Raw genomic sequence first — 26,014 nt, 5'->3', positions numbered from 1 at the left:
AGATTCGACAGACGTTTGTGCAGTTTTTCTGTAAAAAGAACTTCAGGTTCTGCTAAGCTTTGTGCAATTGTTGTGGGTCCAAATATATAGAGGAGTATATCTGTGTGTTGTATCTCTAACACAGAAATGTGGCTGGTTAAGATGTAAGATCAAACTCTGCACCATTAGCACGGGAGAGTATCCCAGCCTCCCCTCTGTGGGTGGGTGTACCTAAATTAACGATTATGTTCTTCTCAAAGCTCCGCATCCATTATAATCGTGTGGGCAGTAACAATGCCTTTTATTTATGTTTTAAAAACGAAACAAAAATACAAGACATGGTCATTTACAATGTCAATAGGTCAAACTCGCGTAAATTATTTATCGCATTGCAAATGCTTGTTTGACATTGTTGGGACACAGAATGCTAGAGATGTTTTTCAGCAAGTTACAAGTGATGGACTGCAAAGTGTTAAACTCGCTGAAGCGAGGGTCACGCTAGTCCAGGAGGAGGCGGCGCCCTCGGACGCTCCAGTCTTTTATATCGACAGCGATTGTAACTTGGACGGTCAAACCCTTCCCTTGTTATTTACTATGGAGCTGTCGGTGATGTCTGCGGGATCTTTCTTTCTGCAGCAGTTGACGCTGTCGAACGTCTTGCTGTTTTTAGCAATCTTCCTCTTCGTTGGCGATTATATTAAAAGAAGGACGCCGAAGAATTTCCCCCCTGGACCCTTCTCCTGGCCTTTTATTGGATGTTTACCATCCCTGGACTTGGCTCAGCTTCATGTCTCAATAAACAAGGTAGGATTACAGAAACAACGTAACGAACTGTGAGAGACCCATCGTTTTGTCTTTTGTATACAGAAAATGTTTAATATATGACGTTTCAGTTACAAGTGGGCGGCGGCAATACAAGTTTACGTACTTTCTTTATGGTTTATAGAAGTGCAGCGCGAGGCACTCTCTCGCAGAGCAGAGTTCGCACAGAGCAGCAGCGCCAGCTTCGCTCCACACTACCCATCTTCCAGGTGTAGCACGGCAGCAGTAGTGCCCAGCGTCATACATGCACTTAATTTACACATGGCAGCCGTATTGTAAGCTCTCCTCGCTCAGGGAGAAGCGCGACCTTCCCTCCCTGGCAGTAGAGGTTAAACAAGGATAGGTGCAATGGTCGACGTGGGGAAAAAATAGTAGGGGAACTGTGGGTGGAGATTCAGAGGGTGGGAATAACCTGAGCATTTTGAACAGTGGGCGGAGTCAAAGGTGTGGTCAGAATGTGCAAAACATTCCAATTTCTTGTATTTGTCTAGCATTTCACTGACCAGTTACAGCTTATGTTCTTTAATTCAATCAATGAATGCACATAATAATTTAAGGTTTAATATGAGTTATTGACATTAAAATATATTCACAAAGTGGAATATGTTTCCAATCACAGAATGTCCCAAATACGCTTAAAAGTGGAATCACAAGCCTTTGTCTCTGAACCATGCAGTTTCTGTCATCAGCACAAGGCACAGCCCGTGCCCGGCGGTGACGTCAGGAAGGGGAGGGTCAGAGTGGGGGGTTGTAAAATGCGGGATATGGACCATTAGAGGTAAGTACCGAAAAAAATAAATACAACGAATTTCGTTGCCCACGCTGCTTCGCCAAATGTGATACAGCGTGGGAAACAAAATTCGTTTTTTTCCTTTTTTTCGGTACTTACCTCTAATGGTCCATATCCCGCATTTTACAACCCCGACCCTGACCCTCCCCTGCCTGACGTCACCACCCAAGAATAACGCCCGGCACGGGCCGTGCCTGATCAGCACTTCTCCATTTTTCCACAAGAGCAGTACAAACGTGAATGACAAAATATCTAGGTTTGCAAATATTTTATATATATTCATGGATCTGTCATATTTGCCACTTAATACAACATCTGCCACATAATCTGACAATTTTAACTAATACATTGTTTGTAGCTCAAACGGATCAAATGTTACTAAAAATTTGACTTGTGTTGCTGCGAGGTGGGCAGCCCTTTGCAAAGGTTGACTGATCATCTTTCTCACTGCTGCATTTGTATGTTTCACTGGTACTAATAAGGCAACATCTTTCCGGAGACTGTTAGCATGTGTAAAAATGTCAAAATAATAAAGTGTCAGAAAATATACTGCATTACGGTGCAGCCTATGTTTTGCTGCATAATTTAGTCAACACTGTGTCATAATTTTGCCCTCCTTTGCTGCATAATTCCAGTGGTCCCAAAGCAGGCAGCACATGTTAAAAGTGATTATGCATGAAGCAGAGACCCTGTGAAATTTGCCAACTTAGGGGCTGATTAGGATGACGGACCGAAAGCGTCCGGACCGCCAGTCTTGCGGGAAATGACCGTCCGACCGCACTGTGGAGAAACCGGCGGTGCTATTAGGATTCCCCTCCAGAAAAACCAGACCGCGGCGGACGGATGTCTCCAAAGACCGCAGACCGCGGACGGAACCATAGAAAAACCGACCGCCGTGGACAGAGTGGCCGCGGTAACAGGCCCAACCGCCGACAGTGCAGCGGAGTCCGTCCGTGGGCTGGCTGTGGTGTTGCGTGGGCGGCGTGTGCCTGATGCAGGGGTGATTGTGCTGAGGTGGGACTGGTGTGTTGAAACTGAACCCCACAAAAACAGAGCTTGTACTGGTGGGGGGTCCCACTAATCCGTGGAATTCCACTTTCTGGCCTTCATCCTTGGGGGCACCACCTAGTCCTGTTAGCACTGTGAAGAGTCTGGGAGTGGTCATCTCTGATGACCTCTCTATGAGGCCACAAATGAACGCAGTCACCTCATCCTGTTTTTTCCATCTAAGGCGGATCCGTAAAATCAGCAGGTTTCTCACCAGAGATGACCTGATTCTAGTCATCCTAGCTCTTATTACCTCCAGACTCGACTATGCTAACACTCTGTATGTCGGAATTCCAGCATTCCATCTTCATAGGCTACAACTGGTGCAGAACCAGGCAGCCCGCCTGATCTTCCACCAGCCGAAACATCAGCACGTTACCCCCCTTCTGCGTAGCCTCCATTGGCTCCCTATCACCAAACTCTGCACTTTCAAGCTTGGATGTACCATCTTCAAAGCCTTATCAGATCTAGCCCCTGCCTTTATCTCCTCTTGTTTGACACGTTATGTTCCCCACAGAGATCTCCGCTCAGCATCTCTTAATTTTCTTGTTGTTCCCAAAACCAGACGGAAAAAACATGGAGGTCTGAGTTTTTCTGTCATGGCCCCCACCACTTGGAACTCCCTCCCAACAGCACTTCGTCTCTGCCCCAGCTACGTTTGTTTCCGCAGACTGTTAAAAACCCTTTTGTTTCATTCAGCATTTGAGTAAATCCTCCGCCCAAGTCACCGTTTTGTCAGGAGCGCCATGAAACCGTTTGGTGAACGTGCGCGGTATAAATGCTTTTAACGTAACGTAACGTAACGTAACGTAACATGCCCTTGTGTGTGTTCCTGTCCCCACCAGGGTGTCTGGTGTGGATAGGTACCAGTGTTCATGCATGCTGTGGCGTGGTATGTGTGTATTGCATGCTTGCGTGCCTGCGGCGGCGTCCACGACGGTGCATGACTTGCTGGTAGTGAAGTAGGAACAGGGCCGGGAAGGCGTGTAGGGCTGGGTCCATGGCGGTCGGGTCCGTGCGGTGGGTCTCGTGGCAATGCTTTCCCTCTCCGTCGTGGTGCTTCCGCCGTCTATGAGATGGAGGTGTTTCCGGTGCGGTGTTCTAGTTTGTTTGCGACATCGTAATATTGCGGACGGTCGGGACGTCATTCCGCACGGCGGGGAGCCTGGATTGGCTCCGTCCGCAGTAGTGTCTGGTGTCTTCCCGCGGCGGTTCACGTTTTTACCCGGCTGACGGTAAATGTGCCTAGTTCCCCTTCCTAATATGGCGGACGGAAGGCCCGCTGCTGGCGGACGATGAGGTGCATTTTCCGCTGCCTCCAGCCCAGCGTCATGCATCCTAATCGGCCCCTTAGTTTGGTGTGCATGCAAATCCTGCATTGCTGATCACTGGTGAATTTCAGCTACTACTGATGAAACAAGGCCAATGGAGGTACCAATGGGTGAGGCGGACTGGCCTCATGGGCAGGGTCGGCTTTAGCACTGGTGGCACCCTGTGCAACAGTGTTTGTTGGTGCCCTCCAATGACCACCTCCGCCACGGATTCCCTCTCTACCACCCTTTAACAGTGCCCCTCCAAGCTCTCTCAGATGCATTTAATTTAATTTACAGTGCCACTCATACCAGTGTAGGATGTCAGAGCACTTTTACATCACACACACTATTTAATTATTTATTTAAGGTTTTATATAGCGCTAGCTGGACAATGAGGTATCAGAGCGCTTTACAGAATCGAGAGCACAGCAATAATCATAGGTTTAAGAGAACATACAATTGTAAAACAAGGGTAGAAAAAGTCTGCAGGGGAGCACACATTAATATAAACATAGAAACAATTGTAAGGCCTTGAAGGATGGAAATTACTGAAATGAGTTCCAATCAAATACAAATTAGGGTCCATATAGCGCAAGCTGAGCTGGACCCTGCGGTAGCACCACACAGAGACAGTCATTATACATGTGTAAATCACTGAATAGGAAATGTTATATAAGACAAAGGACTACAAGGTGTAGAAGTCACATAACGCCATACTATTGGATGGTATAGTTTGATAGCTCACTGTTCTATGTTAGGATTTTAACTTATGTACTGCAAATAACCAAACCTCTCTCTGACAAAAGCAGTAAACCACTGACCTATTTACATTATGTACGCTTTGTGATATGCATGGTACATGTTCTTTGCAGCAGTCACATTAACCCTCTGTACAACCTTTCCATTAATAAAACTTCCAGTAGACAAAACTCCGATATCTCTCAAGGAAGATTATTATTCAACGAAGTTATAACATTTTATTGTTGCTGAAAATTGCTGGAGGCGAGGAGGGGGGCAGCAATCACTTTTAAAACCATAACATACTTACCACCCAAAGTCAGTGCCTGGTGCAATCACACCGGCCGCAGCACCCTAGAGCCAGCACTTCTCAAGGTTCTTGTGACCTCCGTGACGGAGTCACTGTTGCTCTAGGGTGTGCTGCTTCATAGGCCTGCCCACACAACTGGTGGTGAACTTCAGTATGTATTGTGGTGGACAAGCCTTGAAGGTTAACCCACACTTGCTACTGATAGGGTCCTATATAAAACAAAACCGGTGAACAGAGGGTCCTAGGGTATATTTAAAGACCAAAGCACAGACACAGCCCCCAAAAACAGTCAGTCAAAGAAACAATAGATATTTCCAGGGTATAATGACCTATAAATTCAAAGAGTAGCTATTTGTTAAACCTACAATTTTCCCACACTGTTTTTAAATATTGGAAGTTTGAGAGTTATCAATTACATTTCTCTTCCTCTCAGCTCTCCAATTTTATATATATCACCACGCTCACACTTTCACTTGTTTTCACGCACTGCAAATCAGTTATCTGAACACTGTCACTCCAGATACACCCTTAAACACTGGTGCATCCCCTTCAAAACATCAACTGGCTGCAAGTATATTCTCCTTGGTGTGAGGAGACCAGATGATGACAAGGGCGGTACCGGACGATAACTGATGGGTACCTTTATACGCTGGAAATATCTTGTTGAACTTGAGTCACACAGAGGATTAGTTTCTGTTTAATATATTTTTCAGGGATTTTTTATGCTGGCTATAGGAGTTTGAGTTATTTCTCCAGACCAGGGGTCTCCAACCTTTTCTGTAGTGAGAGCTACTTCTGATCAGTAAAAATCGCTGTGAGCTACTAAAGGCCGAGCAACTTGCGCATTTTTCTGAGACATCCCCCCACATCCAGCTTCATTGACTTTAAGCCTAATTATTGGTGTTCACCAGGGAAGACAAGGAAACACTTCCCCCATAGGATCACTAACCAAAGAAAAAATGTCCAACCACCCACGGTACACATGTCATAGCTTGCAGTCCATGTAGGTAAGTGCTTCAGTGCCAAACATTGGATTAGTAAGAGCTAGAATAGATAGAATGCTGCAACAGAAGGCCTCTCCTTACTTCATTATCAAATAAAGTAAAGTAAACTAAGGGAGAAAAGTTATGTTACAAGAAAATACATAAAACTTTTTGTCATGCTCGGTACTTTAAAACTATTAAAACAGTAACAAATGGCCGGTATTTGGAAAGGTGGCAACCCTAGTTTCACTATAAAGCACTTCACTCAGTTCTATAACACATACTTCAACTCTGCAAAGTCCAGAAAACGCATAGCCATAGTTCTTCATTCTCTTCAGCACAGCAACATACTGTCTGCTAAGCATTGCACCCTCTGCCCAGTCCTCTACTTCCAGAAATCCAACTCCAATCTTTTGGCAGCCTTTTATTTCATCAAAATCATAATTTGCAGTCTATTTTACAAGGGCTTACTTTGCAGTCTAGCTTTCACCCCTAACTCAATTATGTTCTCACACTTCGTCCTACACTAAGCGCATCTCTATTTTCTCAAAAGCCATTCACTAACAGTACAGCTGTCCTCTGCGCACAATTTCTACATACCCCTAAGGCACACAGGTGTAAACCTCTTCAAAAAGGTTTCGAATGTGAGGGCATCAATCTGTCTGTGTACAATCCCAGCCATGGTGCTTCACCTGCTCAAAATGTTGAGGGCTGCCAGTGCATATTTGAATTTACTTTAATTTTCTTCATCTCAAAAACCATTCTGCTCTACCTGTTAATTTTTGGGTTTGCGCACCTCTAACAAAATGTCTGATGGGTCCCTACTCATCTGGAGCCTGTGCCTTACTGCAAAAGTAGGAGATTGGAAAGTAAAAATGTATTTTCCCTTCTGACATTGTTAGGTATTAATTTTGCAGTCTGGACTTTAAAAAGCAGAGAAGAACAAGACAAAAACCCATCAAAGGGACTCAGTCTTTGACTGGTAGCAATGTCCTGTTTCTGCATGTTGACAAATGTTGTGTAGAAGAAGGGAAATATGCAAAGCAAGACGAAACTTCATGTTTCAAACAAATATACATTCATTAATGTTGACAGTGCAAGTACATATTTTCGATGTACTGTTATACGTGGCCTCAGTCTGACCTTCATTTTAAAATTGCCCCACAGTTAAATTACAACAATGAAGCTCAGTTCATTTGAGGCCCTTTGATTGCAACATCCGTTGCCACCGCACTTTACTATTGAAGAAAGATGTAAAGCGCTGTGGCTGCCGACGATCCTTGCATGCTCTGAGCAGCTTTCATTGTCAAGTTCAGGCAAATATATATCGTGGTGTAGTAATCAGTGAAAACTTTCACTGATTACTATCCCACGCTATATATTTGCCTTTGCATGACAGTCACAGAGTGTTAGTGCTGGCAAGGATATAAAGCGCCGTAGCTGCCCAGTTCATGCAAAGACTTCTAATTTGAATGTCGGCTGCCACTGCGCTTTATTACTTAAGCAAGATGTAAAGCGCGGTTGCAGCCCATGTTAAAATTAAAGTTCCTTGCATGCACGGAGCTGCTTTCAGTGACTACAGCACGCAGGCAAATGAAAGTGTAGTGAAGTCAGTGAAAGCGGCTCCGTGCATGCAAGGACCTTGCATTTTAGCATCGGGTGCCACAGCGGTAGCAACCCAGAGCCTGCAAGGACCTTTGATCTTAATGTCGTCTGCCACCGCGCTTTATTTTTGAATGCAGATCTAAAGCGCGGTGGGAGCCGACGTTCAAAGCAAAGGGCCTTGCTTGCATGGAGTTAATTTTAACAAGTCACTATGCTGCTGCTCGGCCATGGGCCATCTTACCTTGTAGTTACTCTGGGAGGATCAAATGGGGAATACGAAGCGCGATGCCAGCCTGGAAAAGAGGTGACGCATGACTTCAGGAAGCGTGACTTCAGGAAGAACGTCACGTTCTTCAGCCCGCCCCGCCCCAGCTAAGCTCACTTTAGCCAATCTGAGCAGCTGGTTTGGGTCAGGGCGGGCAAGGGCTGATTGCCATGAAAGAGAATGATGGAATACAAAATAAAATGCAAATTCACGCCTTAATGAGATAGGAGGCACGAGCTACTCCCAGGGGGTCGGCGAGCTACCGGTAGCTCGCGATCGACCGGTTGGAGACACCTGCTCCAGACCCACAGACACCTATTGTTTCTACTGATAGGGTCCACCTGCTGGTGCTAAGACACTAGGGGCCCCATTAGGATGTTGGGCGGATCGCCACCGCCATGCGGGTGGTGGCAATCCGCCTGACATCCTTCCCAGCCCGCCACCCATATCCTCCGCCATATTACTATGGCGGGGGGACCGCGGCAGACAGAAAGTCCGTCCGCCGCTTTTAAGCCCGGTCAAGGAGTCGTCCGGGAGGAAAAGGGTTTCATATGGTGACGGTGTCTGTTAGAAAGGCATGCAGTAAGGTCTTGACTCCGGGGGTGGGGGGGGGATGCACATTGGGAATACCTATGGCACCCCCTGCACTTCACTGCATTTTTAGCATTGCGGTGGGACGTGCTTTCAGCACCGCCTGCCGCAATGTAAAAAATGCGGGATGCACCCGCCAGTGTGGCGGGGGCATCCTAATGGCCCCCACGGGATCACCGCCCTTATGGCGGGCGGTCCCGTTTTACGTCGGGATGGCGGGCGGACAAAGTCCGCCCACCATCCTAATGGGCCCCTATGGATTCAAATGTTTTGCAGGGCCATACTTCTCAACTGAGAGAAACTCGCACTGCCTTCAGCTACAACCCAATTGTGCCCCGTTATAAACACCTAGATGCGACTCAATTTAAATTACGCACTAGACGAGCAATATGCTGCCTAAAAAAAGTTACATTATGAATAAAGTAAACTCTGATAGACAATGCAAGATAAAGTTTAGCATGTGAAATGAAAGCAGGAACAACATGGTTACTTTGGTAGGCAGACAAAATATCGATATTTTAATATCGACCTACAATAATATAGATGTTTTAATCTCGAAGGGACAGAATTTCGAAGGTAAGTAATATCGATTTTGTTAATATCGATGTAAGTAAATCGATGTTACTAATATCGATTTTTATTTGATTTTAATGCATATAATTATGTATTTAATATGTATATTTCTTCAATGTAATTTAAGTAAATTTTGTATTTTAGTACCGTAGCGGGTTGTGGGTTTATAGGTGAACAGGGTGAGAAGTAATTTAATTATACAAAGTTAATTATTAATTTTTAGGAATTATAAATTAATTTTAATTTAATGGTAATGAATTTTAATTAATCGGTAATGAATTTTAATTAATTGATGAATTGATAATTATGTTCTGTTGCGGGTTATGGGTTTATAGGGGAATAGGGTGGGAAGTAATTTACATGTAATTGCGTAATATTTATTTTCATTATGGGGCCGATTTCGATTCGTATTCGTAGCCGTTTCCATACGAATCGTACAAATCCGTCCGAATCGCGTAGTACGATCCGTTGCGAGAATATACGTTTGAATCATTGCGAACAGTACGAAAATGAAGGGTAAATCCGTGTGACCCGCACAGTGAACCGTACGATTCGTAAAAATGCCGTACGATCCGCCAAGTACGATCTGGACCGGGGAAGGAGTACGCGATTCGTACGGTAAACGTCACGTATGAGCAATTCATACGGAGGGCAACACTATCACATATACACCGTACCGCTAAAATCAAGGGGTGTACACACGGGGTGTACGCACCGTACACCTAGGACCTTGGGGTGTACGAACCGTACCCCTACGGTCCGTACACCTATGATCATGGGGTGTATGCAGGGGGATATACACACCGTACCCCTGAAATCCAGGGGTGTATGCACCGTACCAATGCAATCATGGGGGTGTATGCACCGTACCCAGGGGGGTCTGTTCTGTACGCATTTCGAGGCAAAATCTGCTTTTACGGACGTTTTAAGCTCCCATAGAATAGAAAAATAATCGTACGGAGTGTTGTCGATACGATTCGTACTTGCTGGGTTGGAAAATGCAGATTCGATCCGTACGGACATCGTGTACTGCGCGTTCCGAATGTGATTCGTACGGATTAGTGAGTTGTACAGTCTTCGGTACGATTCGTACGGAGAACTGCTTTGGGTACACATCGTACTACATCATACGTACGGTTACGGTTCTGCATACGAATCGTACGGGAAAAAAGCTCCGTACGACTATTCGGAGGGCATTTTACCGAATCGGAATCCGCCCCTATTTGTTTTTGCTAATTATATTATCATTAATTATTAATTGGTAATTAATTTTAATTAATTGATTAATTGACAATTATGTTAAGTGTATTATTTTATTATTGGAGTATGCTGTGCGTTTATAGGGGAATAGTGTGTAAAGTAATTGATATGTAATAAAGTAGTTATTCAATTTATAATTGGGCATTGATAATTAATTTATTGAATATTAATTATTATTTGGTAATTATTTAAAAGTATAATATTTTGGTTATGAAAATTAATCTATTGTTTTTTAATCATTCATTGGTAATTAAATATTACTAAGTAATATTTGTTGGTATTTTAATTTATATATTAATTAATGTTTGATAATTAATATTTTTGGTTTAACAAATTATTTCATTGTTCAATATTAGTTAATTGGTAATTACTTTTTAATAATTAATATGCTTTTGTTATAAGAAATATTTTATTGTATAATGTTTATTAATTGGAAATTAAAATTTAATAATTATTATTAATTGGTATTTATTATTCACTTATTGTTACTTAATTATTCATTTGTAGTTATGTTTTTATTAATTATTTATTTGTATTTGTAAATAGTTTAAATTTATTTAATAATTACTTTTTAAAATATTTTAAAATAATAATTTATTTATAAGTATGTTATTTTTAACTTCTACGCTATCCAACACTTTCCCTACTGTTGCACTCTCTGGAGTGGGAGTAGTAATTTTTACCCCTATGCTATCCAACACTTTCCCTACTGTTGCATTCTCTGGAGTTGGAATAGTAATTTTTACTCCTACGCTATCCAACACTTTCTCTACTGTTGCACTCTCTGGAGTTGGAATAGTAATTTTCACCCCTACGCTATCCAACACTTTCACTACTGTTGCACTCTCTGGATTGGGAATAGTAATTTTTACCCCTACGCTATCCAACACTTTCCCTACTGTTGCACTCTTTGGAGTGGGAATAGTAATTTTTACCCCTACGCTATCCAACACTTTCCCTACTGTTGCACTCTTTGGAGTAGGAATAGTAATTTTTACCCCTACGCTATCCAAAGTTTTCCCTACTGTTGCACTTTTTGGAGTGGCAATAGTAATTTCTCCCCCTACGCTATCCAACATTTTAGTTACTGTTGTTTTTTTTGGAGTTGTAATAGTATTTTATTCCCTCTGTTATTTAATATTTTTGTACTGTTTTAGCTAATCTATATATATAAAAACGAAAGTATGTCTGTCTGTATGTTTGTCCTTTATGCATTACTACCGCATTCATCCGATCGCCATGAAACTTTGGGAAGTTGTTGAGTACACTCCCGCGAAGGTTTCTGTCAATTTCTTTTTCAAAAGTCGGCCCCCAGGGCCCTCATAATCGTTCGAATACTGAAATAGACAGAAAATTTGCGAGCATCGTCGACAATTATGACCCCCAAACGGAAATCGATTGGTCAATCTACATCAGAAGCACAAAAGAAAAAGGCATTATGAGCTTCAGAAACAGACGAGCAACGGGAAGCAAGATTAGAAGCTGTATGAATACAAACTGCTCAAGCCCGTAATTCTCAAACGAACGAGCAACGAGAACCAAGATTGGAAGCCTATCGAGTACGCACTGCTCAAGCCCGTTCTTCTCAAACGAACAAGCAACCAGAATCAAGATTGGAAGCCAATCGGGGACGCACTGCTCAAGCCACACTTAGAAATGTTTTCAAAAATAAAATGAATAAGTTTCAATAACAATGACAAAATGTAAATTTAATGTTATCATAACGAGTTTCCTTGAATTTACTTTCTTCTGAGATAGTAGCAACGCGCAACGGGTAAGCTAGTGTAGAATATAATACATTTAAAAAATATGAAAAGTACATTTAATTTGTTTTCCATAGTTATTTAATTTTTATTTATGTTAATATTTTATGTGTATAGATGAATTTGTAATTTATAATATTTTAAATTATTTATGACTTATTAAAATAATTATTAAAACTGATTATTAAGTAAGTATATATATTATGTTTAAATAATTTTTCTTAGTAAATTATATATATTACTTATTAATTTAAAATTATATATATTACTTATTAATTTAAAATATTATAAAATATTTTTAGCGATGTTTATTATATTTGTAAGTATTATTTAATTTATTTAAAAAAAATACTAATTTAAAAAAACAAAATTAAAAAAAAAAAGATATTTTTGACATCGACATTTTTTCCCCGATATTTTTGTACTAACCTTGTTGTAGATAGGCTGTCGATATTGTTGACATCGATATTATTGCTCCGATATTTTTTGTCTTTCGATATTTGTCAGACATTCGGTTACTTTAATGCTTTTACACTCACTATTCAGGAATTTTGTGAGTGCTCTTGCCTGAAAAGTTAGGGGCAGGACTACAAGGACCCATTTCAAGGTCCAGTGCTTATACTCTTACAAAACCTAAGCAGTATGGTAAAAAGACCACATCTGTGAACATAGAGCTGCGGTACACGTTTTGTTTTCCAATCCACCCATCAATCAGGCACTGCAGTACCTCCAAGATTGATGCACTTCCACACCCTAAGAAAACGATGCTGTTAAAAAAAAAGCTAAAACAGAAGTACCGCTTCACTGTCAAACTCTGTATACTGACGCTAAAGTGTTTGCATGCGACAAATCATTCTGACCACTTTGCATAGACTATGGGCATCATCCGCCCGCCATCCTCACAGTTAAAGGGACCACCCGCCATAAGGGCGGGGGACCAATGGGGGCAATTAGGATGCACCCGCCACAGTGGCGGGGGCATCCTTTATTTTCAACATTGCGGCGGGCGGTGCTACCGCCGGCCTGGCGGGGGCGTTCCGCCCGCCATCCTGATGGGGCCATATGTCTTCCTTTATTTAGTATTTTCTTTTTTTTCATATTTGAACCTTTTATTTCTGAGGCTGCACTTAGAAAAATGTCAGTAAAAAACATTTCAGGCAAAATTATTTTTCTTTTTTGGATGCATTTCACCAGGGAACAAGTAAACGAAAGGAGGAAAGAGAGCGTGAGAACCGTTTCTTGAAGCCATGGTTTTCAGTAAGTGAGGAGTAGCTAGACAACAAGGGAATAAGAGGAAGAAAGAGTGGCGGGGGCAGCTGCCAGCAGCAGAGCAGAAGTTGACACTGTCCTTGTCTTCTCTGGCAAGAAAGAAAACACTTAGTCCTTTTCCTTCTCTGCCCACCTGTTGTTCCCAAAATGCCAGCAACGCTGAGAGCCTCATCTACGGCCTTGGCTATTTCTGTCAATTTGAAACTGCAGGAATGCACTGTATTCACAAGATAAGCTTCAGCCAGAGCCAGACGCGCAACGCCCATAGGGCTCAAAGGGCTGCAGCCTCCCCCCCCCTCGTCGTGTGTCAGCCCGGGCTGAGACAGCTTCCCGGGCACACACAAAGCTGCACCCAAGTACTTCACAGGTCTTTAAAAGAGCATTTACTTGTTAACAAGTCTTTGCTGTTCTTTCACCCCTTCTCAGAGCCCTGGCATCTTCACTCTGCCGATTGCTAGAAGAATTAGCCCCCCCACCCCTGAAATTTCACTCTAGTTGCGCCTCTGGCCAGTGCTGGCACAATTAGGCACCATGAACCAATGCAGGCTCACCTTGAACCATGGTGCACGGGTGTCTGTGTTCTTGGAAAGGTTGTTTTTAGGCAGGAGGGACACCTTCCTGCACTAAAACAATCATGAGAGGTGTTTTACTCTTTCTATGTGTGCTGCAGAAATCCGCACGTGTGGAAATAACTCCTGCTATCACAGTCATTAATTGTAGCTCACATCATCTCTTCTATAGTGGTATAGTAGGGTTCCTTATGCCAATATGAAGGGTCCTAGGTTGGTGGGTATTTTAGTTGAGAGTGATATTTGCACTTGTGTCTTTACTGTGGGTGTAAATGGGTCATTGAGTGTTTCTGCAAGATTTGAGCGCATGTTCAGAATCCACTACTATCAGAGTATGACATGAAAAAAGTACTGGGAGAAGTACAGGTATATCCAAATTAAAACATACATTTGGAAGTTTACAGAGACGTTTGCACACCCAAACTGATACTTTCAGTCTTACTTGTGCTGTCAATAAAGTGCATCTATTGTCACCATGATCAAAATAATCCGATTTATTATAATAGATCTTGAAAAGCAACTCTTAGTGGTGATAACATTGCTGAGGATTGCAGAATTTCAGTCACCTAACCGTTTTGTAGTTGTTCTTTACAGGTTTGGTGTGGCAGCTAGCCTTCCTTAGGCATAAGGTATATTGGTGAGGATTGCAGAAGTTCAGGCACTTCATCATTTTGTAGTTGTTCTTTATAGTTTTTTTATGGCAGCTAGCCTTCCTTATGTATATTGGTGAGGATTGCAGAAGTTCAGTCACCTTACTATTTTGTAGTTGTTCTTTACAGGTTTGTGTTGGCAGCTAGCCTTCCTTAGGTATATTGGTGAGGATTGCAGAAGTTCAGTCACTGTACCATTTTGTAGTTGTTATTTACCAGTTTGTGTTAGCAGCTAGCCTTCCTTGGGCATATTGGTGACGGTTGCAGAAGTTCAGTCACTCTACCATTTTGTAGTTGTTCTTTACAGGTTTGTTATGGCAGAAAGCCTTCCTTAGGCAGGGGAGGTGCAAGGCATAAGCAGTGTGGGCAGTTGCCCAGGGCCTCAAACTAAGCCTACCAGCATGGGGCCCGCACACGTGTAACACACCACCAGTTTTTATGTACCTCTGCCAATCCAATTAAAAGAAAGATGCCTTGTAACACTTGGACCCAATGGAGGGGCCCTCAGGGATGTTGTTGGAAGGCCTGGGGGAGGGGGACTCTTCCTCTTGTCCCAGTAGCAACTAAACACATTTTGCAGGTTTGTCCTGCAATTAGGCCTCCTGCCAGGCTGCCCATTCAGAGACACTGCGGGGCGCCCATTGTCAACACTTTAGCATCCCCACAGTTTTAACACTCAGCCTACAAACAAATCTCAAACATTCAGCCCGATAGGAGCTGTAAAAAAAGGTGCTTGTAGGAGGCTGAGAGGAGGAGCTGTGGCATAAGATGAGTCTCCACAAAGCAGCTTCTGGAGCCCTGAAGGTGTCACTTATGTAAATTAGAGGGGCCTCGCAAATTCCCCTTTGCCCGTGGCCCCAAAAATCATAGAACTGGCCCTGTCCTTAGGTATCTAGGCTCACCACTGGTAAAAGGTGCCAAGGCTCAATATCCACTTAGATATGTGCTTTAGGCTTGAGCAAGCACTTGTTGTTTTAATGGGGTTGTTGCTGCTATCCCCAAATGTAAATTAGTGATTATGATGAAGGCCCTAAAGGCTTCCCACTAAGGATGCAAAGGGATGGAACCTACCGTGTATCTCCAGATCTAGGTTTCCTAAAAAATTTTTGTTGCCACAAATACAAGGTTTAAATATGGAGTCTCTTGCATGCTAAATGGAACTGCAGCTAAATGTATTTTTATCAGAAGTACATTTTACCAAAACCCACACACAGTGAGGTGCAATTAACTGTATCCAAAGCTGTGCAGCCCTTTATCAGTCTGTTATGCAACCACACATAATCAAACAGTCAGGGGCATAACCTCAGGGGGGCTGTTTGGGGTGTTACACCCCCTGTTAGAAATGGGAATTTTGTTTGGCTAGGGAATACACCTAAGCCAAGCAGAACCCACCACTCTAGTCAGGGTAAGGGAGTTACACATTCAAGATAACCCCTGCGCAACCCCTTGGTATTCTGGCAGAGCAGTCAGGCTTATCCCAGAGGCAATGTGTAAAGCGTTTGCGCAACACACGTACACCAGTGACGCACTAGGCACATCACAAAAGAGACTGCACACAAGATTATATCAAAAATATATCCTTTGTATTGCATATATATAAAAACACATTAGACCCTAAATCACTGCATAGCATGTAAAACACATTTAGACCACAGAACCTAAATCGCTGGGCCACTAGCTGATTGTCATAAAGGTGCACATAAGGTCATAAATCACGTGGTAGTAAGTCAAAACACATGTAGACCACAATTACAAAAATCACTTGTGCCACTAGGCTATTGTTGTAATAATGAATATATAAACCACAAGGTGCCACAAATCACTTTGCCCACCATGCCATTGTCACTACATTACATAGGTCATAAAGCACTTGGCAGTTTATGTCAAAATGTAGCCCACACTGGCATAAAACACAATTGCCTCTGCCAACCAGGCAAGTATCATGGGCAAAATGGTACATTCATTACAGTAATTACTAAGAGACTGCAGGTGCTAATCATAAGTGGTTTGCCTGCTAGGCAATTGTCAGAGGCATAGCGTGTAATATACCCCATAACTACCTGGCCTGGGTGCAGGGCAGGTGAAGGCGTGTATGCGGTTGGTCCTGACTGGGGCCCTGCACTGTGCCGTGCCCCGAACACAGTGCTCCTGTGCTTTGCTGTGGCTGAAGGCTGTCTGGCTACTAGCCCACGTACTGCAGTGGCCGCAACTGTGCTGGGCCAGAAGGCGCCAAGCTGGACTTTCCTGGGCTCCCTGAATTGCAGCGTGAAATGCATCGTTCTTTCCTGTTTGGTCCGTGGGCCTCGCTAGTGGGCCCGTGTCGCCAGGGGAGGAGCTGTGGCTCGCTCCACTTAATGCCCGAGAGTCACGCAGCGGTTCGGCCCTATTCGGCTGGGACACATGTCTCCACTGTGTCGTGGTCACTAAGGCAGCTGGCTGGACGCCTCCGCTGCTCACAGCTCCCTCGGCACTCCTGCGTGATTGCCAGGGACAACGGAGGGGGGCCTCCTGCCGCGCAAGATCCAGCCAGGTGATTGCGGCCTCTGTCGTTTCCAATCCTGCAAGCGCGAGGCAGCTTCCCAAGAGGTCCAGCCCCGTGAGGCTTTCTTTTCACAGCCAGTAAAGCGCCCAGGGTATCCTAGGTCAGTGCCAAGCTCCTCACGATCTGGCACGGCAGGCGGTGTCTCTGTTGCTGCACGCCGTGGCTGAGCAAAGGGTGTACAAAGGATTGATGATGAAGGGAGCACAAGGGGGCTTCCCAGCAAGTTCAACCCAGTCAACTTTCTTTTCACAGCCAGTAAAGTGTCTGGGGTTTCCCAACAATACAAGCAGAGGGGGGCTTTTCAGCAACCAGGGCCCCCGGTAATCCTACACACCATAGAAGCAAGATGGAGATTTTCCATAACGTGAAAGTCCCAGGGAGTTTCAAAGAAGCAGACCTTTCCCAGCACTTGTTTTCTTGTAAGCTGGACAATACAGAACTCACCACACGCTGTTCTGCCACTTGGTGAAAGAACAGTCCAGTCCTTTCTCCTACTCTAGACAGAAGCAATAGCTGCAGGCCGTCCTACCCCACACACCTTGGGGCAGTGCTCCTCAAACCGTTCCCAGACCTTCTTCTAAGCAGGTTCCTTTGATACCCAACAAAGATTCTTCCTGAAGTCTTTTGTATCCCCGAGACTTCCAACAGGAGGCCAGCACACACAAGCCATTGGAGAGTCCATCCCAAGCAGAATACAACAGCAGGGCAAAAAGAGTCAGTCCTTTTCAACCACCACAGACAGACCGAGCAACTGCAGGTCAACCCACCCCTCACTCAGAAAAGGCAGCGCCTTTGCTCTTCTTCTTGGCAGGGTCCTCTTTTTCCTGGAAGTAATCTAAAGTCCTGTGGTTTTAGGTCTAATACGTATACCCCAAAATGTCTTTGTTCTCTTTGTGACAAGGGTCCCTGAACCCAGTCCAAACCAGTTCTGCACTCACTGGTGCAGCATGACCACAGGGGCGGAAACAGCTTTGTGCAAAAGGAGTCACAGCCTATTCAGGTGTAAGTAACACTCCTCCCACTACTCTAAATGCAGACCAGGCCTATTCAGCCCTGTGCTGAGTCACCCAGGCAAGGTAGGGCACACCTCAACCCCCCTCAGTGACTGCACATCTCCGCTCCTGTCACCCAGACGCCGAATACACAAACAGCCAGAGGCACACAGAACAGTGAAGTAAAAATGGCATTTTCAAACACAGGATTTAAAAACCACCTTTACCGAAATGGTGTGTTGATAAATTCTGAGTTCAGAGTGTCCAAACATCATTTTCCTATCTTGTCCCCATGTGAAGTTACACATGTAAACATGGTACAGTAAAACCACAATTTATAACTCTTTGGGACTGATTGCCTTTCAACAGTAAAAAATTAAATACACTGAATTTCACTATCAGAACATGTCACACACACTACTAAATGTCCTACCTTTCACATACACTGCACCCTCCCCATGAGGGTACCCTGGTCTTGCCTTAGGGGTGAATTACATGGAAGGAAAGGGAAGGTTTGGGCCTGGCAAGTGGGTGCACTTGCCAGGACAACATGGCAGTTCACAACTGCGCACACAGACACTACGGTAGTAGATCTGAGATACATTTACAGGGCTACTCATGTTGTTGGCTCAACCAGTGCTGCAAGCCCACTAGTAGCATTTGATTTACAGGCCCTGGAACACACCGTGCACTTTACTAGGGATTTACCAGTAAATCAAATATGCCAATCATGGATAACCAATCATTGTCACAATTTATAAAGAGAGCATATGTACTTTAGAACTGACCAGCAGTGGTAAAGTGCCCAGAATCCTATAGCCAACAAAAACAGGATCAGAAAAATAGGAGGCAAAAATCAAGAAGTTTGGGGATAAACCTGTCAAAAGGGCAAGGTCTAACACCTCCCTAATAAATGTATTATTTAAAAATAGTTGGGTATAGAAGCTTTCAGTCGGGTACGGTGAGATGTCTGTTGCATTTCACCTGGGATATTTAAATATTCACTCAAACATGGTTATAATACTGTGTTTTAAGTAACCCCTCATAATCAAATCTCTCTCATTCCACTGGTCTTTAAACCTTCATCAAGCGCTGCTTCTCATAGAATGATCAACATTATATGGCGGCAAGATTGTTGGAAAAATCTGAAGGTCACCACCCCCCGTCTTACTAGCCAAACTACGCTGCTGCAAATAGTAATGAGCAGTCCCACCTTTGGCTTATTTAGTCAGCCATGCCTCATCAGACAGTAAATCCTGTGTGGTGCAGTCCCCAGTCATTAGAAAGTGCTGTGGAGCTCCCAGTCTAGTGCACTCCCCAAAGCATGCCTGTCCACCATTCCGATAGCTGCCATCTATTTTAACATTACTGTCCTTGACACCATGCCTACTTTTGGGAGCAGAAATCAATGCCAAAGTGAGTTAGCACAAGAGGGACTGTATTGGTCATTTTATAATATGGGCTGTAACTGAGGGCGATCCAATAAAATGCAAATGTCTACCCTTGATGTAAACAGGTCATCAATGGTGCAGAGCCATTATACTTAATCTTTACCCATAAACCATCATACTTACTAAAATATTTTTCAGCTTTCAGAAAAGTATGGCGATATTTTCACTACAGACATGGGGAGTTTAAGATTAGTCACGTTGAGTGGATTGCAGACTATTAAGGAAGCCTTTTTTCAACAAGGTGACATTTTTGCAGATCGACCACATGTTCCTATCATCTACAACGTATCGAAAGAATATGGTAAGTTTTATTTTATCTGGTTGACGATTAGTCAGTCATTTTTTAAATATTAAGAGCTTTTAATAAATGCACTTTGATTTTAATCATCACCAAGAGTATCTCAAGCCTGAGTTTAAGTACAATGAACATTTGTGGTATTTTCTGCATATCTGCGAATTTCTAATATCCTTTAAATACATGTAATTTATAAACATACTATCTTATAAGCAACGCATTGTGAATCAATAAAGTATTTTGAGACTAACTGCCATTTACGCCAAGATTATCATTAACACCCACAGCCGCTTCTGCGAAGCATTTTGTATTCAGGTAGGGACTTGAAGCTCCGCCCACTCTTCACCCATATTTTTCATTGGCTTGTGTCATTGTCCACTGTAAGCTGTGCTTAGTTGTCCCTCCTTATTACCGCCTCATTTTGTAACCTCCCATGGCAACAACCCCTGTTACGTGTGTTGTTACTTGGTAGGTGTTAATTACAGCCTCCGAGCACTATTTTCTCAAATAGCTTTGTCCTGCCTGCTGTTGCAGCCATGACATGCTCTCTCCTAACACTTTTTTTATTTTTTTGTCATGCATTTGCAATGCAATAGGTCTTGCATTTGCGAGAGTTTAAGCTATTGGCATTGTAAATGACAATGGCTTTTATTTATCTCTTTTCAAAACAACACAAAATAAAAGGCATTGTCATTTACAATGCCAATAGCTCCAACTATTGTAAATGCAAGACTTATTGCATTGCAAACGCTTGTTTATTAAAGTGGTTATTTTCATGCTTATATTTACATTTTATCTTGATATTTAATTATTCATTATACTCTCATTAAATGTCACAAACCAGTTTGTTGTATCATTCTATTTAGAATAGATGTCTTACACTCTGTGAGTCTCCCCTCTGATGTCTTCTGGGAAGGGGAGCGCTGGGCGCAAATAAGTCTGAAATTATTTGCAAATGAAGATATTCTGGATGCGCGAGAGGTTCGTTTCCAGGCTGTCTTTGTCTACATGCAGCAGTTGAAGTGTATTAACCCCTTGGTTGCTGCCGTCGGCCAACGGCCGTCCTCGGTAGTGCAGCGCACGTGCGTTGGCCGACGCGGTCCCCGCCCACGCAATGGAACGCCCGCAGCCATGCAGATTTTGCGCCGCGCTAAACATGTTAAAAGAGCGTGGGAACTGTACTACTGAGTGGCATGCGGCAGAGTCAGTGAGTCTGAACACGGGATCATAGACGTGGTTAAAAAGAAGAAAATGTTCATCATTTTATTGTTTTTTTCCCACTTTGGGTAACTGAATAAAAAGTAATAAGCACAACCCTCAAATAAAAAATAAATTCAAGTTGAACTAGTCAAAGAGAAACATACAGTTTACCTTATAAAACCTTCAGTTCGGTAATGCAAACACTGCATATCTATGTCTGTGTGTCTGGGCAGAGAGTCGCAGAATTAAATCTTGATTGGTACTGTGAGGAATAGTGAATTGTATAATTATATGTCCATTAAAAGGGCGCACTCCTTTTAATGGACGCGGTACAGACGGTGGTGGTGATGGACGGAGCATCTGAATCAATCAAACACTCACACCCAGTCAAAAGATCTGGGTTTAATCCATCACCGTTCTTTAACCCACTCTGCCACCCCAGTTCAGACATGGCTATATGCAAATCAGTCTGACCCTGCGCCTCATGGGAACAGTCCAGCCCGAACTGCCAAGCCATGTCTTCCCTGGACCGGAAACAAGCTTCCGAGGACCGGTTTCTGGCATTCCAGCCGTCTTCAGCCCGGCTTGCTTTAATCCAGTGGCAAAGTGAGCAAGGGACTCACGTCTGAGCATACCCTTTTAATGGACACATATATTACCTCTCAAAAAGAATTAATATTTGTCACAATGAGCTTCAAGTGATGCCTATTGTTTAAAACTTATACTGCCTCCAAACGCAGTATTTTGGGTGATAAACAATTTACACACTTTTACATTCCTTTCAGGTAGCAGGCACCCTGGTGAGAAGGCATGTTTCTTCTTTAATTCTCTATCCCTCTCTCTCTATTATAGAGCACAGGAGCCCATCCCACTAGCCTCAGTGAGTGGCCACTGGACCGCAGTATGGCAGTCTTACTATGTCTCAAAAGGGATGTGGGGTGTGTTTTCTTTGGTGGCACTAGAGGCCAGGCCGCCATTGCTGCGCACCGAACAGGGCCCAAGCAATAACGGAAGAGGGGGGCTAGACATGTTTTTGTTTGTGTTTTTTTTCCACGAAACAACAAGAAGCCTACTTTGGGCATCTGACTTAGAAGTGATAGCCCCGTTGAGTGGACAGAGTAAGACAGCCTGCTGAAGCAGAGGAAAATATGATTTGGGGATCAGATAGATGAGAGGGACGATGAGAGATGGGAGCCCATGTTATTAAATTAGAGGTGACAGCTTGCTTTGCAAGGCAGTAGCAGGGCCCGAGAGGCTCACTGTAGCACAATTATGAATGTTTAACCATAAAAAGTGGGTACAGCGCTCATTTTCCTTGCTAGCTTTAGTGCAGATGGCACCTTTTTGGCACAAGTATCTAATTTGTTTCTTCAGAAAGAGACAGAGCTTGTTTCAAGATTAACGTGATGGTCAGGAATGATGGGGATGGAGTGAAAAGAAGAAGAAGAGGAGGTAGCCTGCTTATCAGGGATACAGGCACCATTAGTGCAGCAGGTGGAGTTACAATCTTGCCCATAGCACATCAATTATAGGTAATAGTGTTTTGGGTTAATTCTGTTTTTGTTTGATGCACCTGCTTTTTTATGTCTTACATTTAGGGGCGTATTAGGATGACGGGCGGACCTTGTCCACCCGCCATCCTGTCATATGTAGGGACCGCCCGCCTTAAGGGCGGTGGTCCCGTTGGGGGAATTAGGATGCGCCCGCCACAGTGGCGGGTGCATCCTGTATCTTTAGCATTGCGGCGGGTGGTGCTGAAAGCTAAAGATGTTGTGCATTACAAAGCACAACGTTACAGGCACCGCGCGGTGCCTGCCACATTGTACTTTGAAATACTGGGGGGTACCATAGGTACCCCCCATGTGTAACCCCACCCCCCGGAGTCCCTGGGACCCTGCAACAGACCCCCGCAGGGTGTCTCCGCATGCCTTTCCCGCCACGGAAAGGCATTGGAAAATGCCCATGCTAATATGGCTGGCGGTGTCTGCAAGACACCGCCACCATATTAAACCTTTTCCATCCTGGTCCCAAGGCGAACGGGGCGGAAAAGCGTCGGACGGTCTTTCCGTCTGCCACGGACCCCCCCAGCCATCTTAATATGGCTGGGGGTCATTTGGGAGCGGATGGCAGGCGGATTGCCCCCGCCAGGCCGGGGGTGGCTACCGCCAGCCTGGTGGGGGCAATCCGCCCGCCATCCCAATGAGGGCCAAAGTGTGGATTACGAGCTAAAGAAAAGTACCCCTAAAATGATCCCATAGTCCTGCTCCCTGCGATCAGCCTTCTCGCTCCCCAAAACCTTGCCATAAAGTTTTGGAGAGGGGCCCAACTTCAAACTTTTTGCTTTGGGGAGGGGTTGAGGGGGAGCTAGAGAAAAAAAGTTTGAAGAGCCAAGATTTAGAATGTCAATTTGATGTAATCGTTATCTGTGTGACTATGTGAGCAACTTTGTGCTTTCATCATGAAAAACAAAGAATGTACTGAGAACATTCTGATGGAAATCACAATACTGAGTAGTGCAGTGTTCTCCCTAAGTGAGCCAGAGCTTGGAGAAGCAACCTTTCAGGGACACGTCCAATTTAATACTTTAACACTGGTATACAAAGCCTCATCAGTTAAGTCAAATAATTTGTGTTTAATAAAAGCCACCAGTAACACAACTAAGGCCGGATTTGGAGCTTGGTGGTGACTCAAAATTCTCAATATTTTTGGAGCATATGCTCAATAGGAAGTGGAGGCCATCGGCAAAATTTCCTCCACAGTACTGTCCTTATGATGAAAAAAATTCAGCTGGTAGATTCTCCTCAGTATTTAGAATTGCCTTAAACTTTTTTAGGATTTCCAGTTACCACTGAACTGTAAGTCAGAATCCAGTTTTTCAAACCATAAAAGTCCTGAGACACAATTTGGAAATCATCTAAACTGAGAATTCCCCTCATAACAGGCACCTTGTTGTGTAATGCCACACCTTACTCAGATACCCAAATCCTTTCAGTTTAGGAAGGGTACAAAACCTGGCTTTTTAGAAGTTTTTTTTTCTGAGGAATGGATAAGAGAACTCATATGCTCCTTAATATGCCTAATCCTGAAGACAAGGGACCTGTTGGTTTTAATATAATCCAGTGGTAGCAAATGGCAAGACGGTTCTGCTAGGCTGGAAAAAGGTAACTAGGATGGGGGCATATTTTATCAAGCAATTCTAAACTATGTTTTTCATTTGACTTAATGTACACATAGCATACTTTTCAATGGCAAAAATCATGTTTTCCCCAATAAGTTTAGTAGATCTGGAAGAAACTAACTGTCAGGATTCTATCCCATTGGAAGCAGCTTGATAGCCCCAGTCGCCGCCCATGGACTTATTTCCGCCTGGCTCCTCCGACCAGGGATATCTCTCACAGACCAGGCTAGTGAGACTACTGGCTTGCTCCACTCCTGTCTGTTCTCTCTCACACCCTCTCATGCTCTCTCTCTCATTCTCGCTTGATCTCCTCTCTCTCACTCGAGCATCTTGTTCTGGCGCCTTTCTCTTTTCTGGCCACAGTTGTTTTCTCTTTTGTGCCTACTTCTATTTGCTCTTTGTGCCTATTTGTCTTTCTGCTCCAGTTGTTTGTCTCTTTTGCGCCCATTTCTATTAGTTCTTTGTATCTTAACTGTCTTTATGAACCCGTTTCTGACCACCATTGTTTTCTCTTATGTACCCATTTTCAATTTGCTCTCTGTGCCTCATTTGTCTTTCTGCCCCTATTGTTTGTCATATTCATGCCTGCATTCCATTTTCTCTCTGTGCCTTATTTGTCCTTCTCCCCCTATTGTTTTATTTCTTATATGTCTGTTTTCTATTTACACTCTGTACCTTTTTTGTCTTTTGTCTTTCTGCCTTGCGTTCTTACTTGTTTTGCTCACCTTTGTGTGACTTTCCGTTTTCTGCCCTGTTTGTGCCATTTTTTCTGTTTCCCCTGCCTATGCCCATACATCCCTTCCTTTCTCTCCCCCAGCACCACTATCCTTTCCCTCCTCCTACTCTCCTACTTTCCCACCTCTCAGGCCTTTCTCTCCCTCGTGCACCACACAACACCCTGCCTTCCTCCCGAATTCCAGGACCTACTTAATGGCAGTCGCAGTTCAGACACAGTGCTGGCACTGTAGGTGCACCAAAAGAAAGCCCATCTAAACATGTTTGTGCTTTTACGGTGCCCGTAACCCTGGTCCTCCACTTACCCAATGCTCCCCCACCGCAGTCTTCCACTCCCTCAAACCTGGGCGCTGCTCGCCGCTCTGCTGTCATTCCGCACCTCCTGCAGATTCACATGAACTCTCAATCCTACTATCCCAGGACCCACAAAACCCGCACTAACAGCAACCAGCACCCCACCCGCCAAGCACGTTCGAACCAGCCACCACCGACTCCCCAATGCTCAGTAACATGCTACGGCAGTATGGGACCTACTGAAAAATATCACCACCCGCTATTCCTTATGGAAACCTGGCTTAACCCATCTTCCACACAGCCATATTCCACTGGTTACAAGATTATCAGACAAGACGGACAACGCAAGCCTGGAGGAGGAATTGCAATTGTATTCAAAGAAAATATAAGGTGCACCATCTATGCTGCCACTGCAACTCGCACATAGAGCACCTCACTTTCAAGCTGCAAATCACAGCCACCTCCGCCCTGTGTGGAACGCCCGTCTGCAGATCACCAGAATCCCGTACCAACTAAGGCAGTAACATCACAGACTTCACCACACCCCTTGTCAACAACTCGAGCACCTCCCCTTGGGGGCCTTGAACTTTCACCAAGGAGACCTCATTGTCTCCCAACTCAGTCACCATGTTCGAAAGCCTCATGAACTTCGGCCTCATACAACATGTGTCTCAACCCATTCACACCACTGAATACCTTCTGGATCCTGTTTTTACCCCCTTCAGCAACATCACAGTCAACAAACCATCTCCCATCACCTGGCCAAACCATGCCCAAATTAGCTGCAACATCACCTTCCG

General features: G+C 44.0%; 1 protein-coding gene across 2 annotated transcripts in view; it reads left to right on the top strand.

Moving 5' to 3' along the window:
- Positions 1-535: 535 nt before the first annotated feature.
- Positions 536-26,014, top strand: part of LOC147747316 (cytochrome P450 2J2-like) — a 417,724-nt gene continuing 392,245 nt past the window's right edge. For both annotated transcript variants that reach the window (XM_086953140.1, XM_086953132.1), the window contains exons 1-2: positions 536-783; positions 19,651-19,813. In XM_086953140.1, the coding sequence (XP_086809266.1) occupies positions 574-783; positions 19,651-19,813 (373 nt within the window). In that variant the 5' untranslated portion in view covers positions 536-573. The remainder of the gene's footprint in view (positions 784-19,650; positions 19,814-26,014) is intronic.

The sequence above is a fragment of the Lissotriton vulgaris genome, chromosome 1_1, assembly GCF_964263255.1.
Source record: "Lissotriton vulgaris chromosome 1_1, aLisVul1.2, whole genome shotgun sequence".
Lineage (NCBI taxonomy): Eukaryota > Metazoa > Chordata > Amphibia > Caudata > Salamandridae > Lissotriton > Lissotriton vulgaris.
This window is presented reverse-complemented; position numbering and strand designations above follow the sequence as displayed.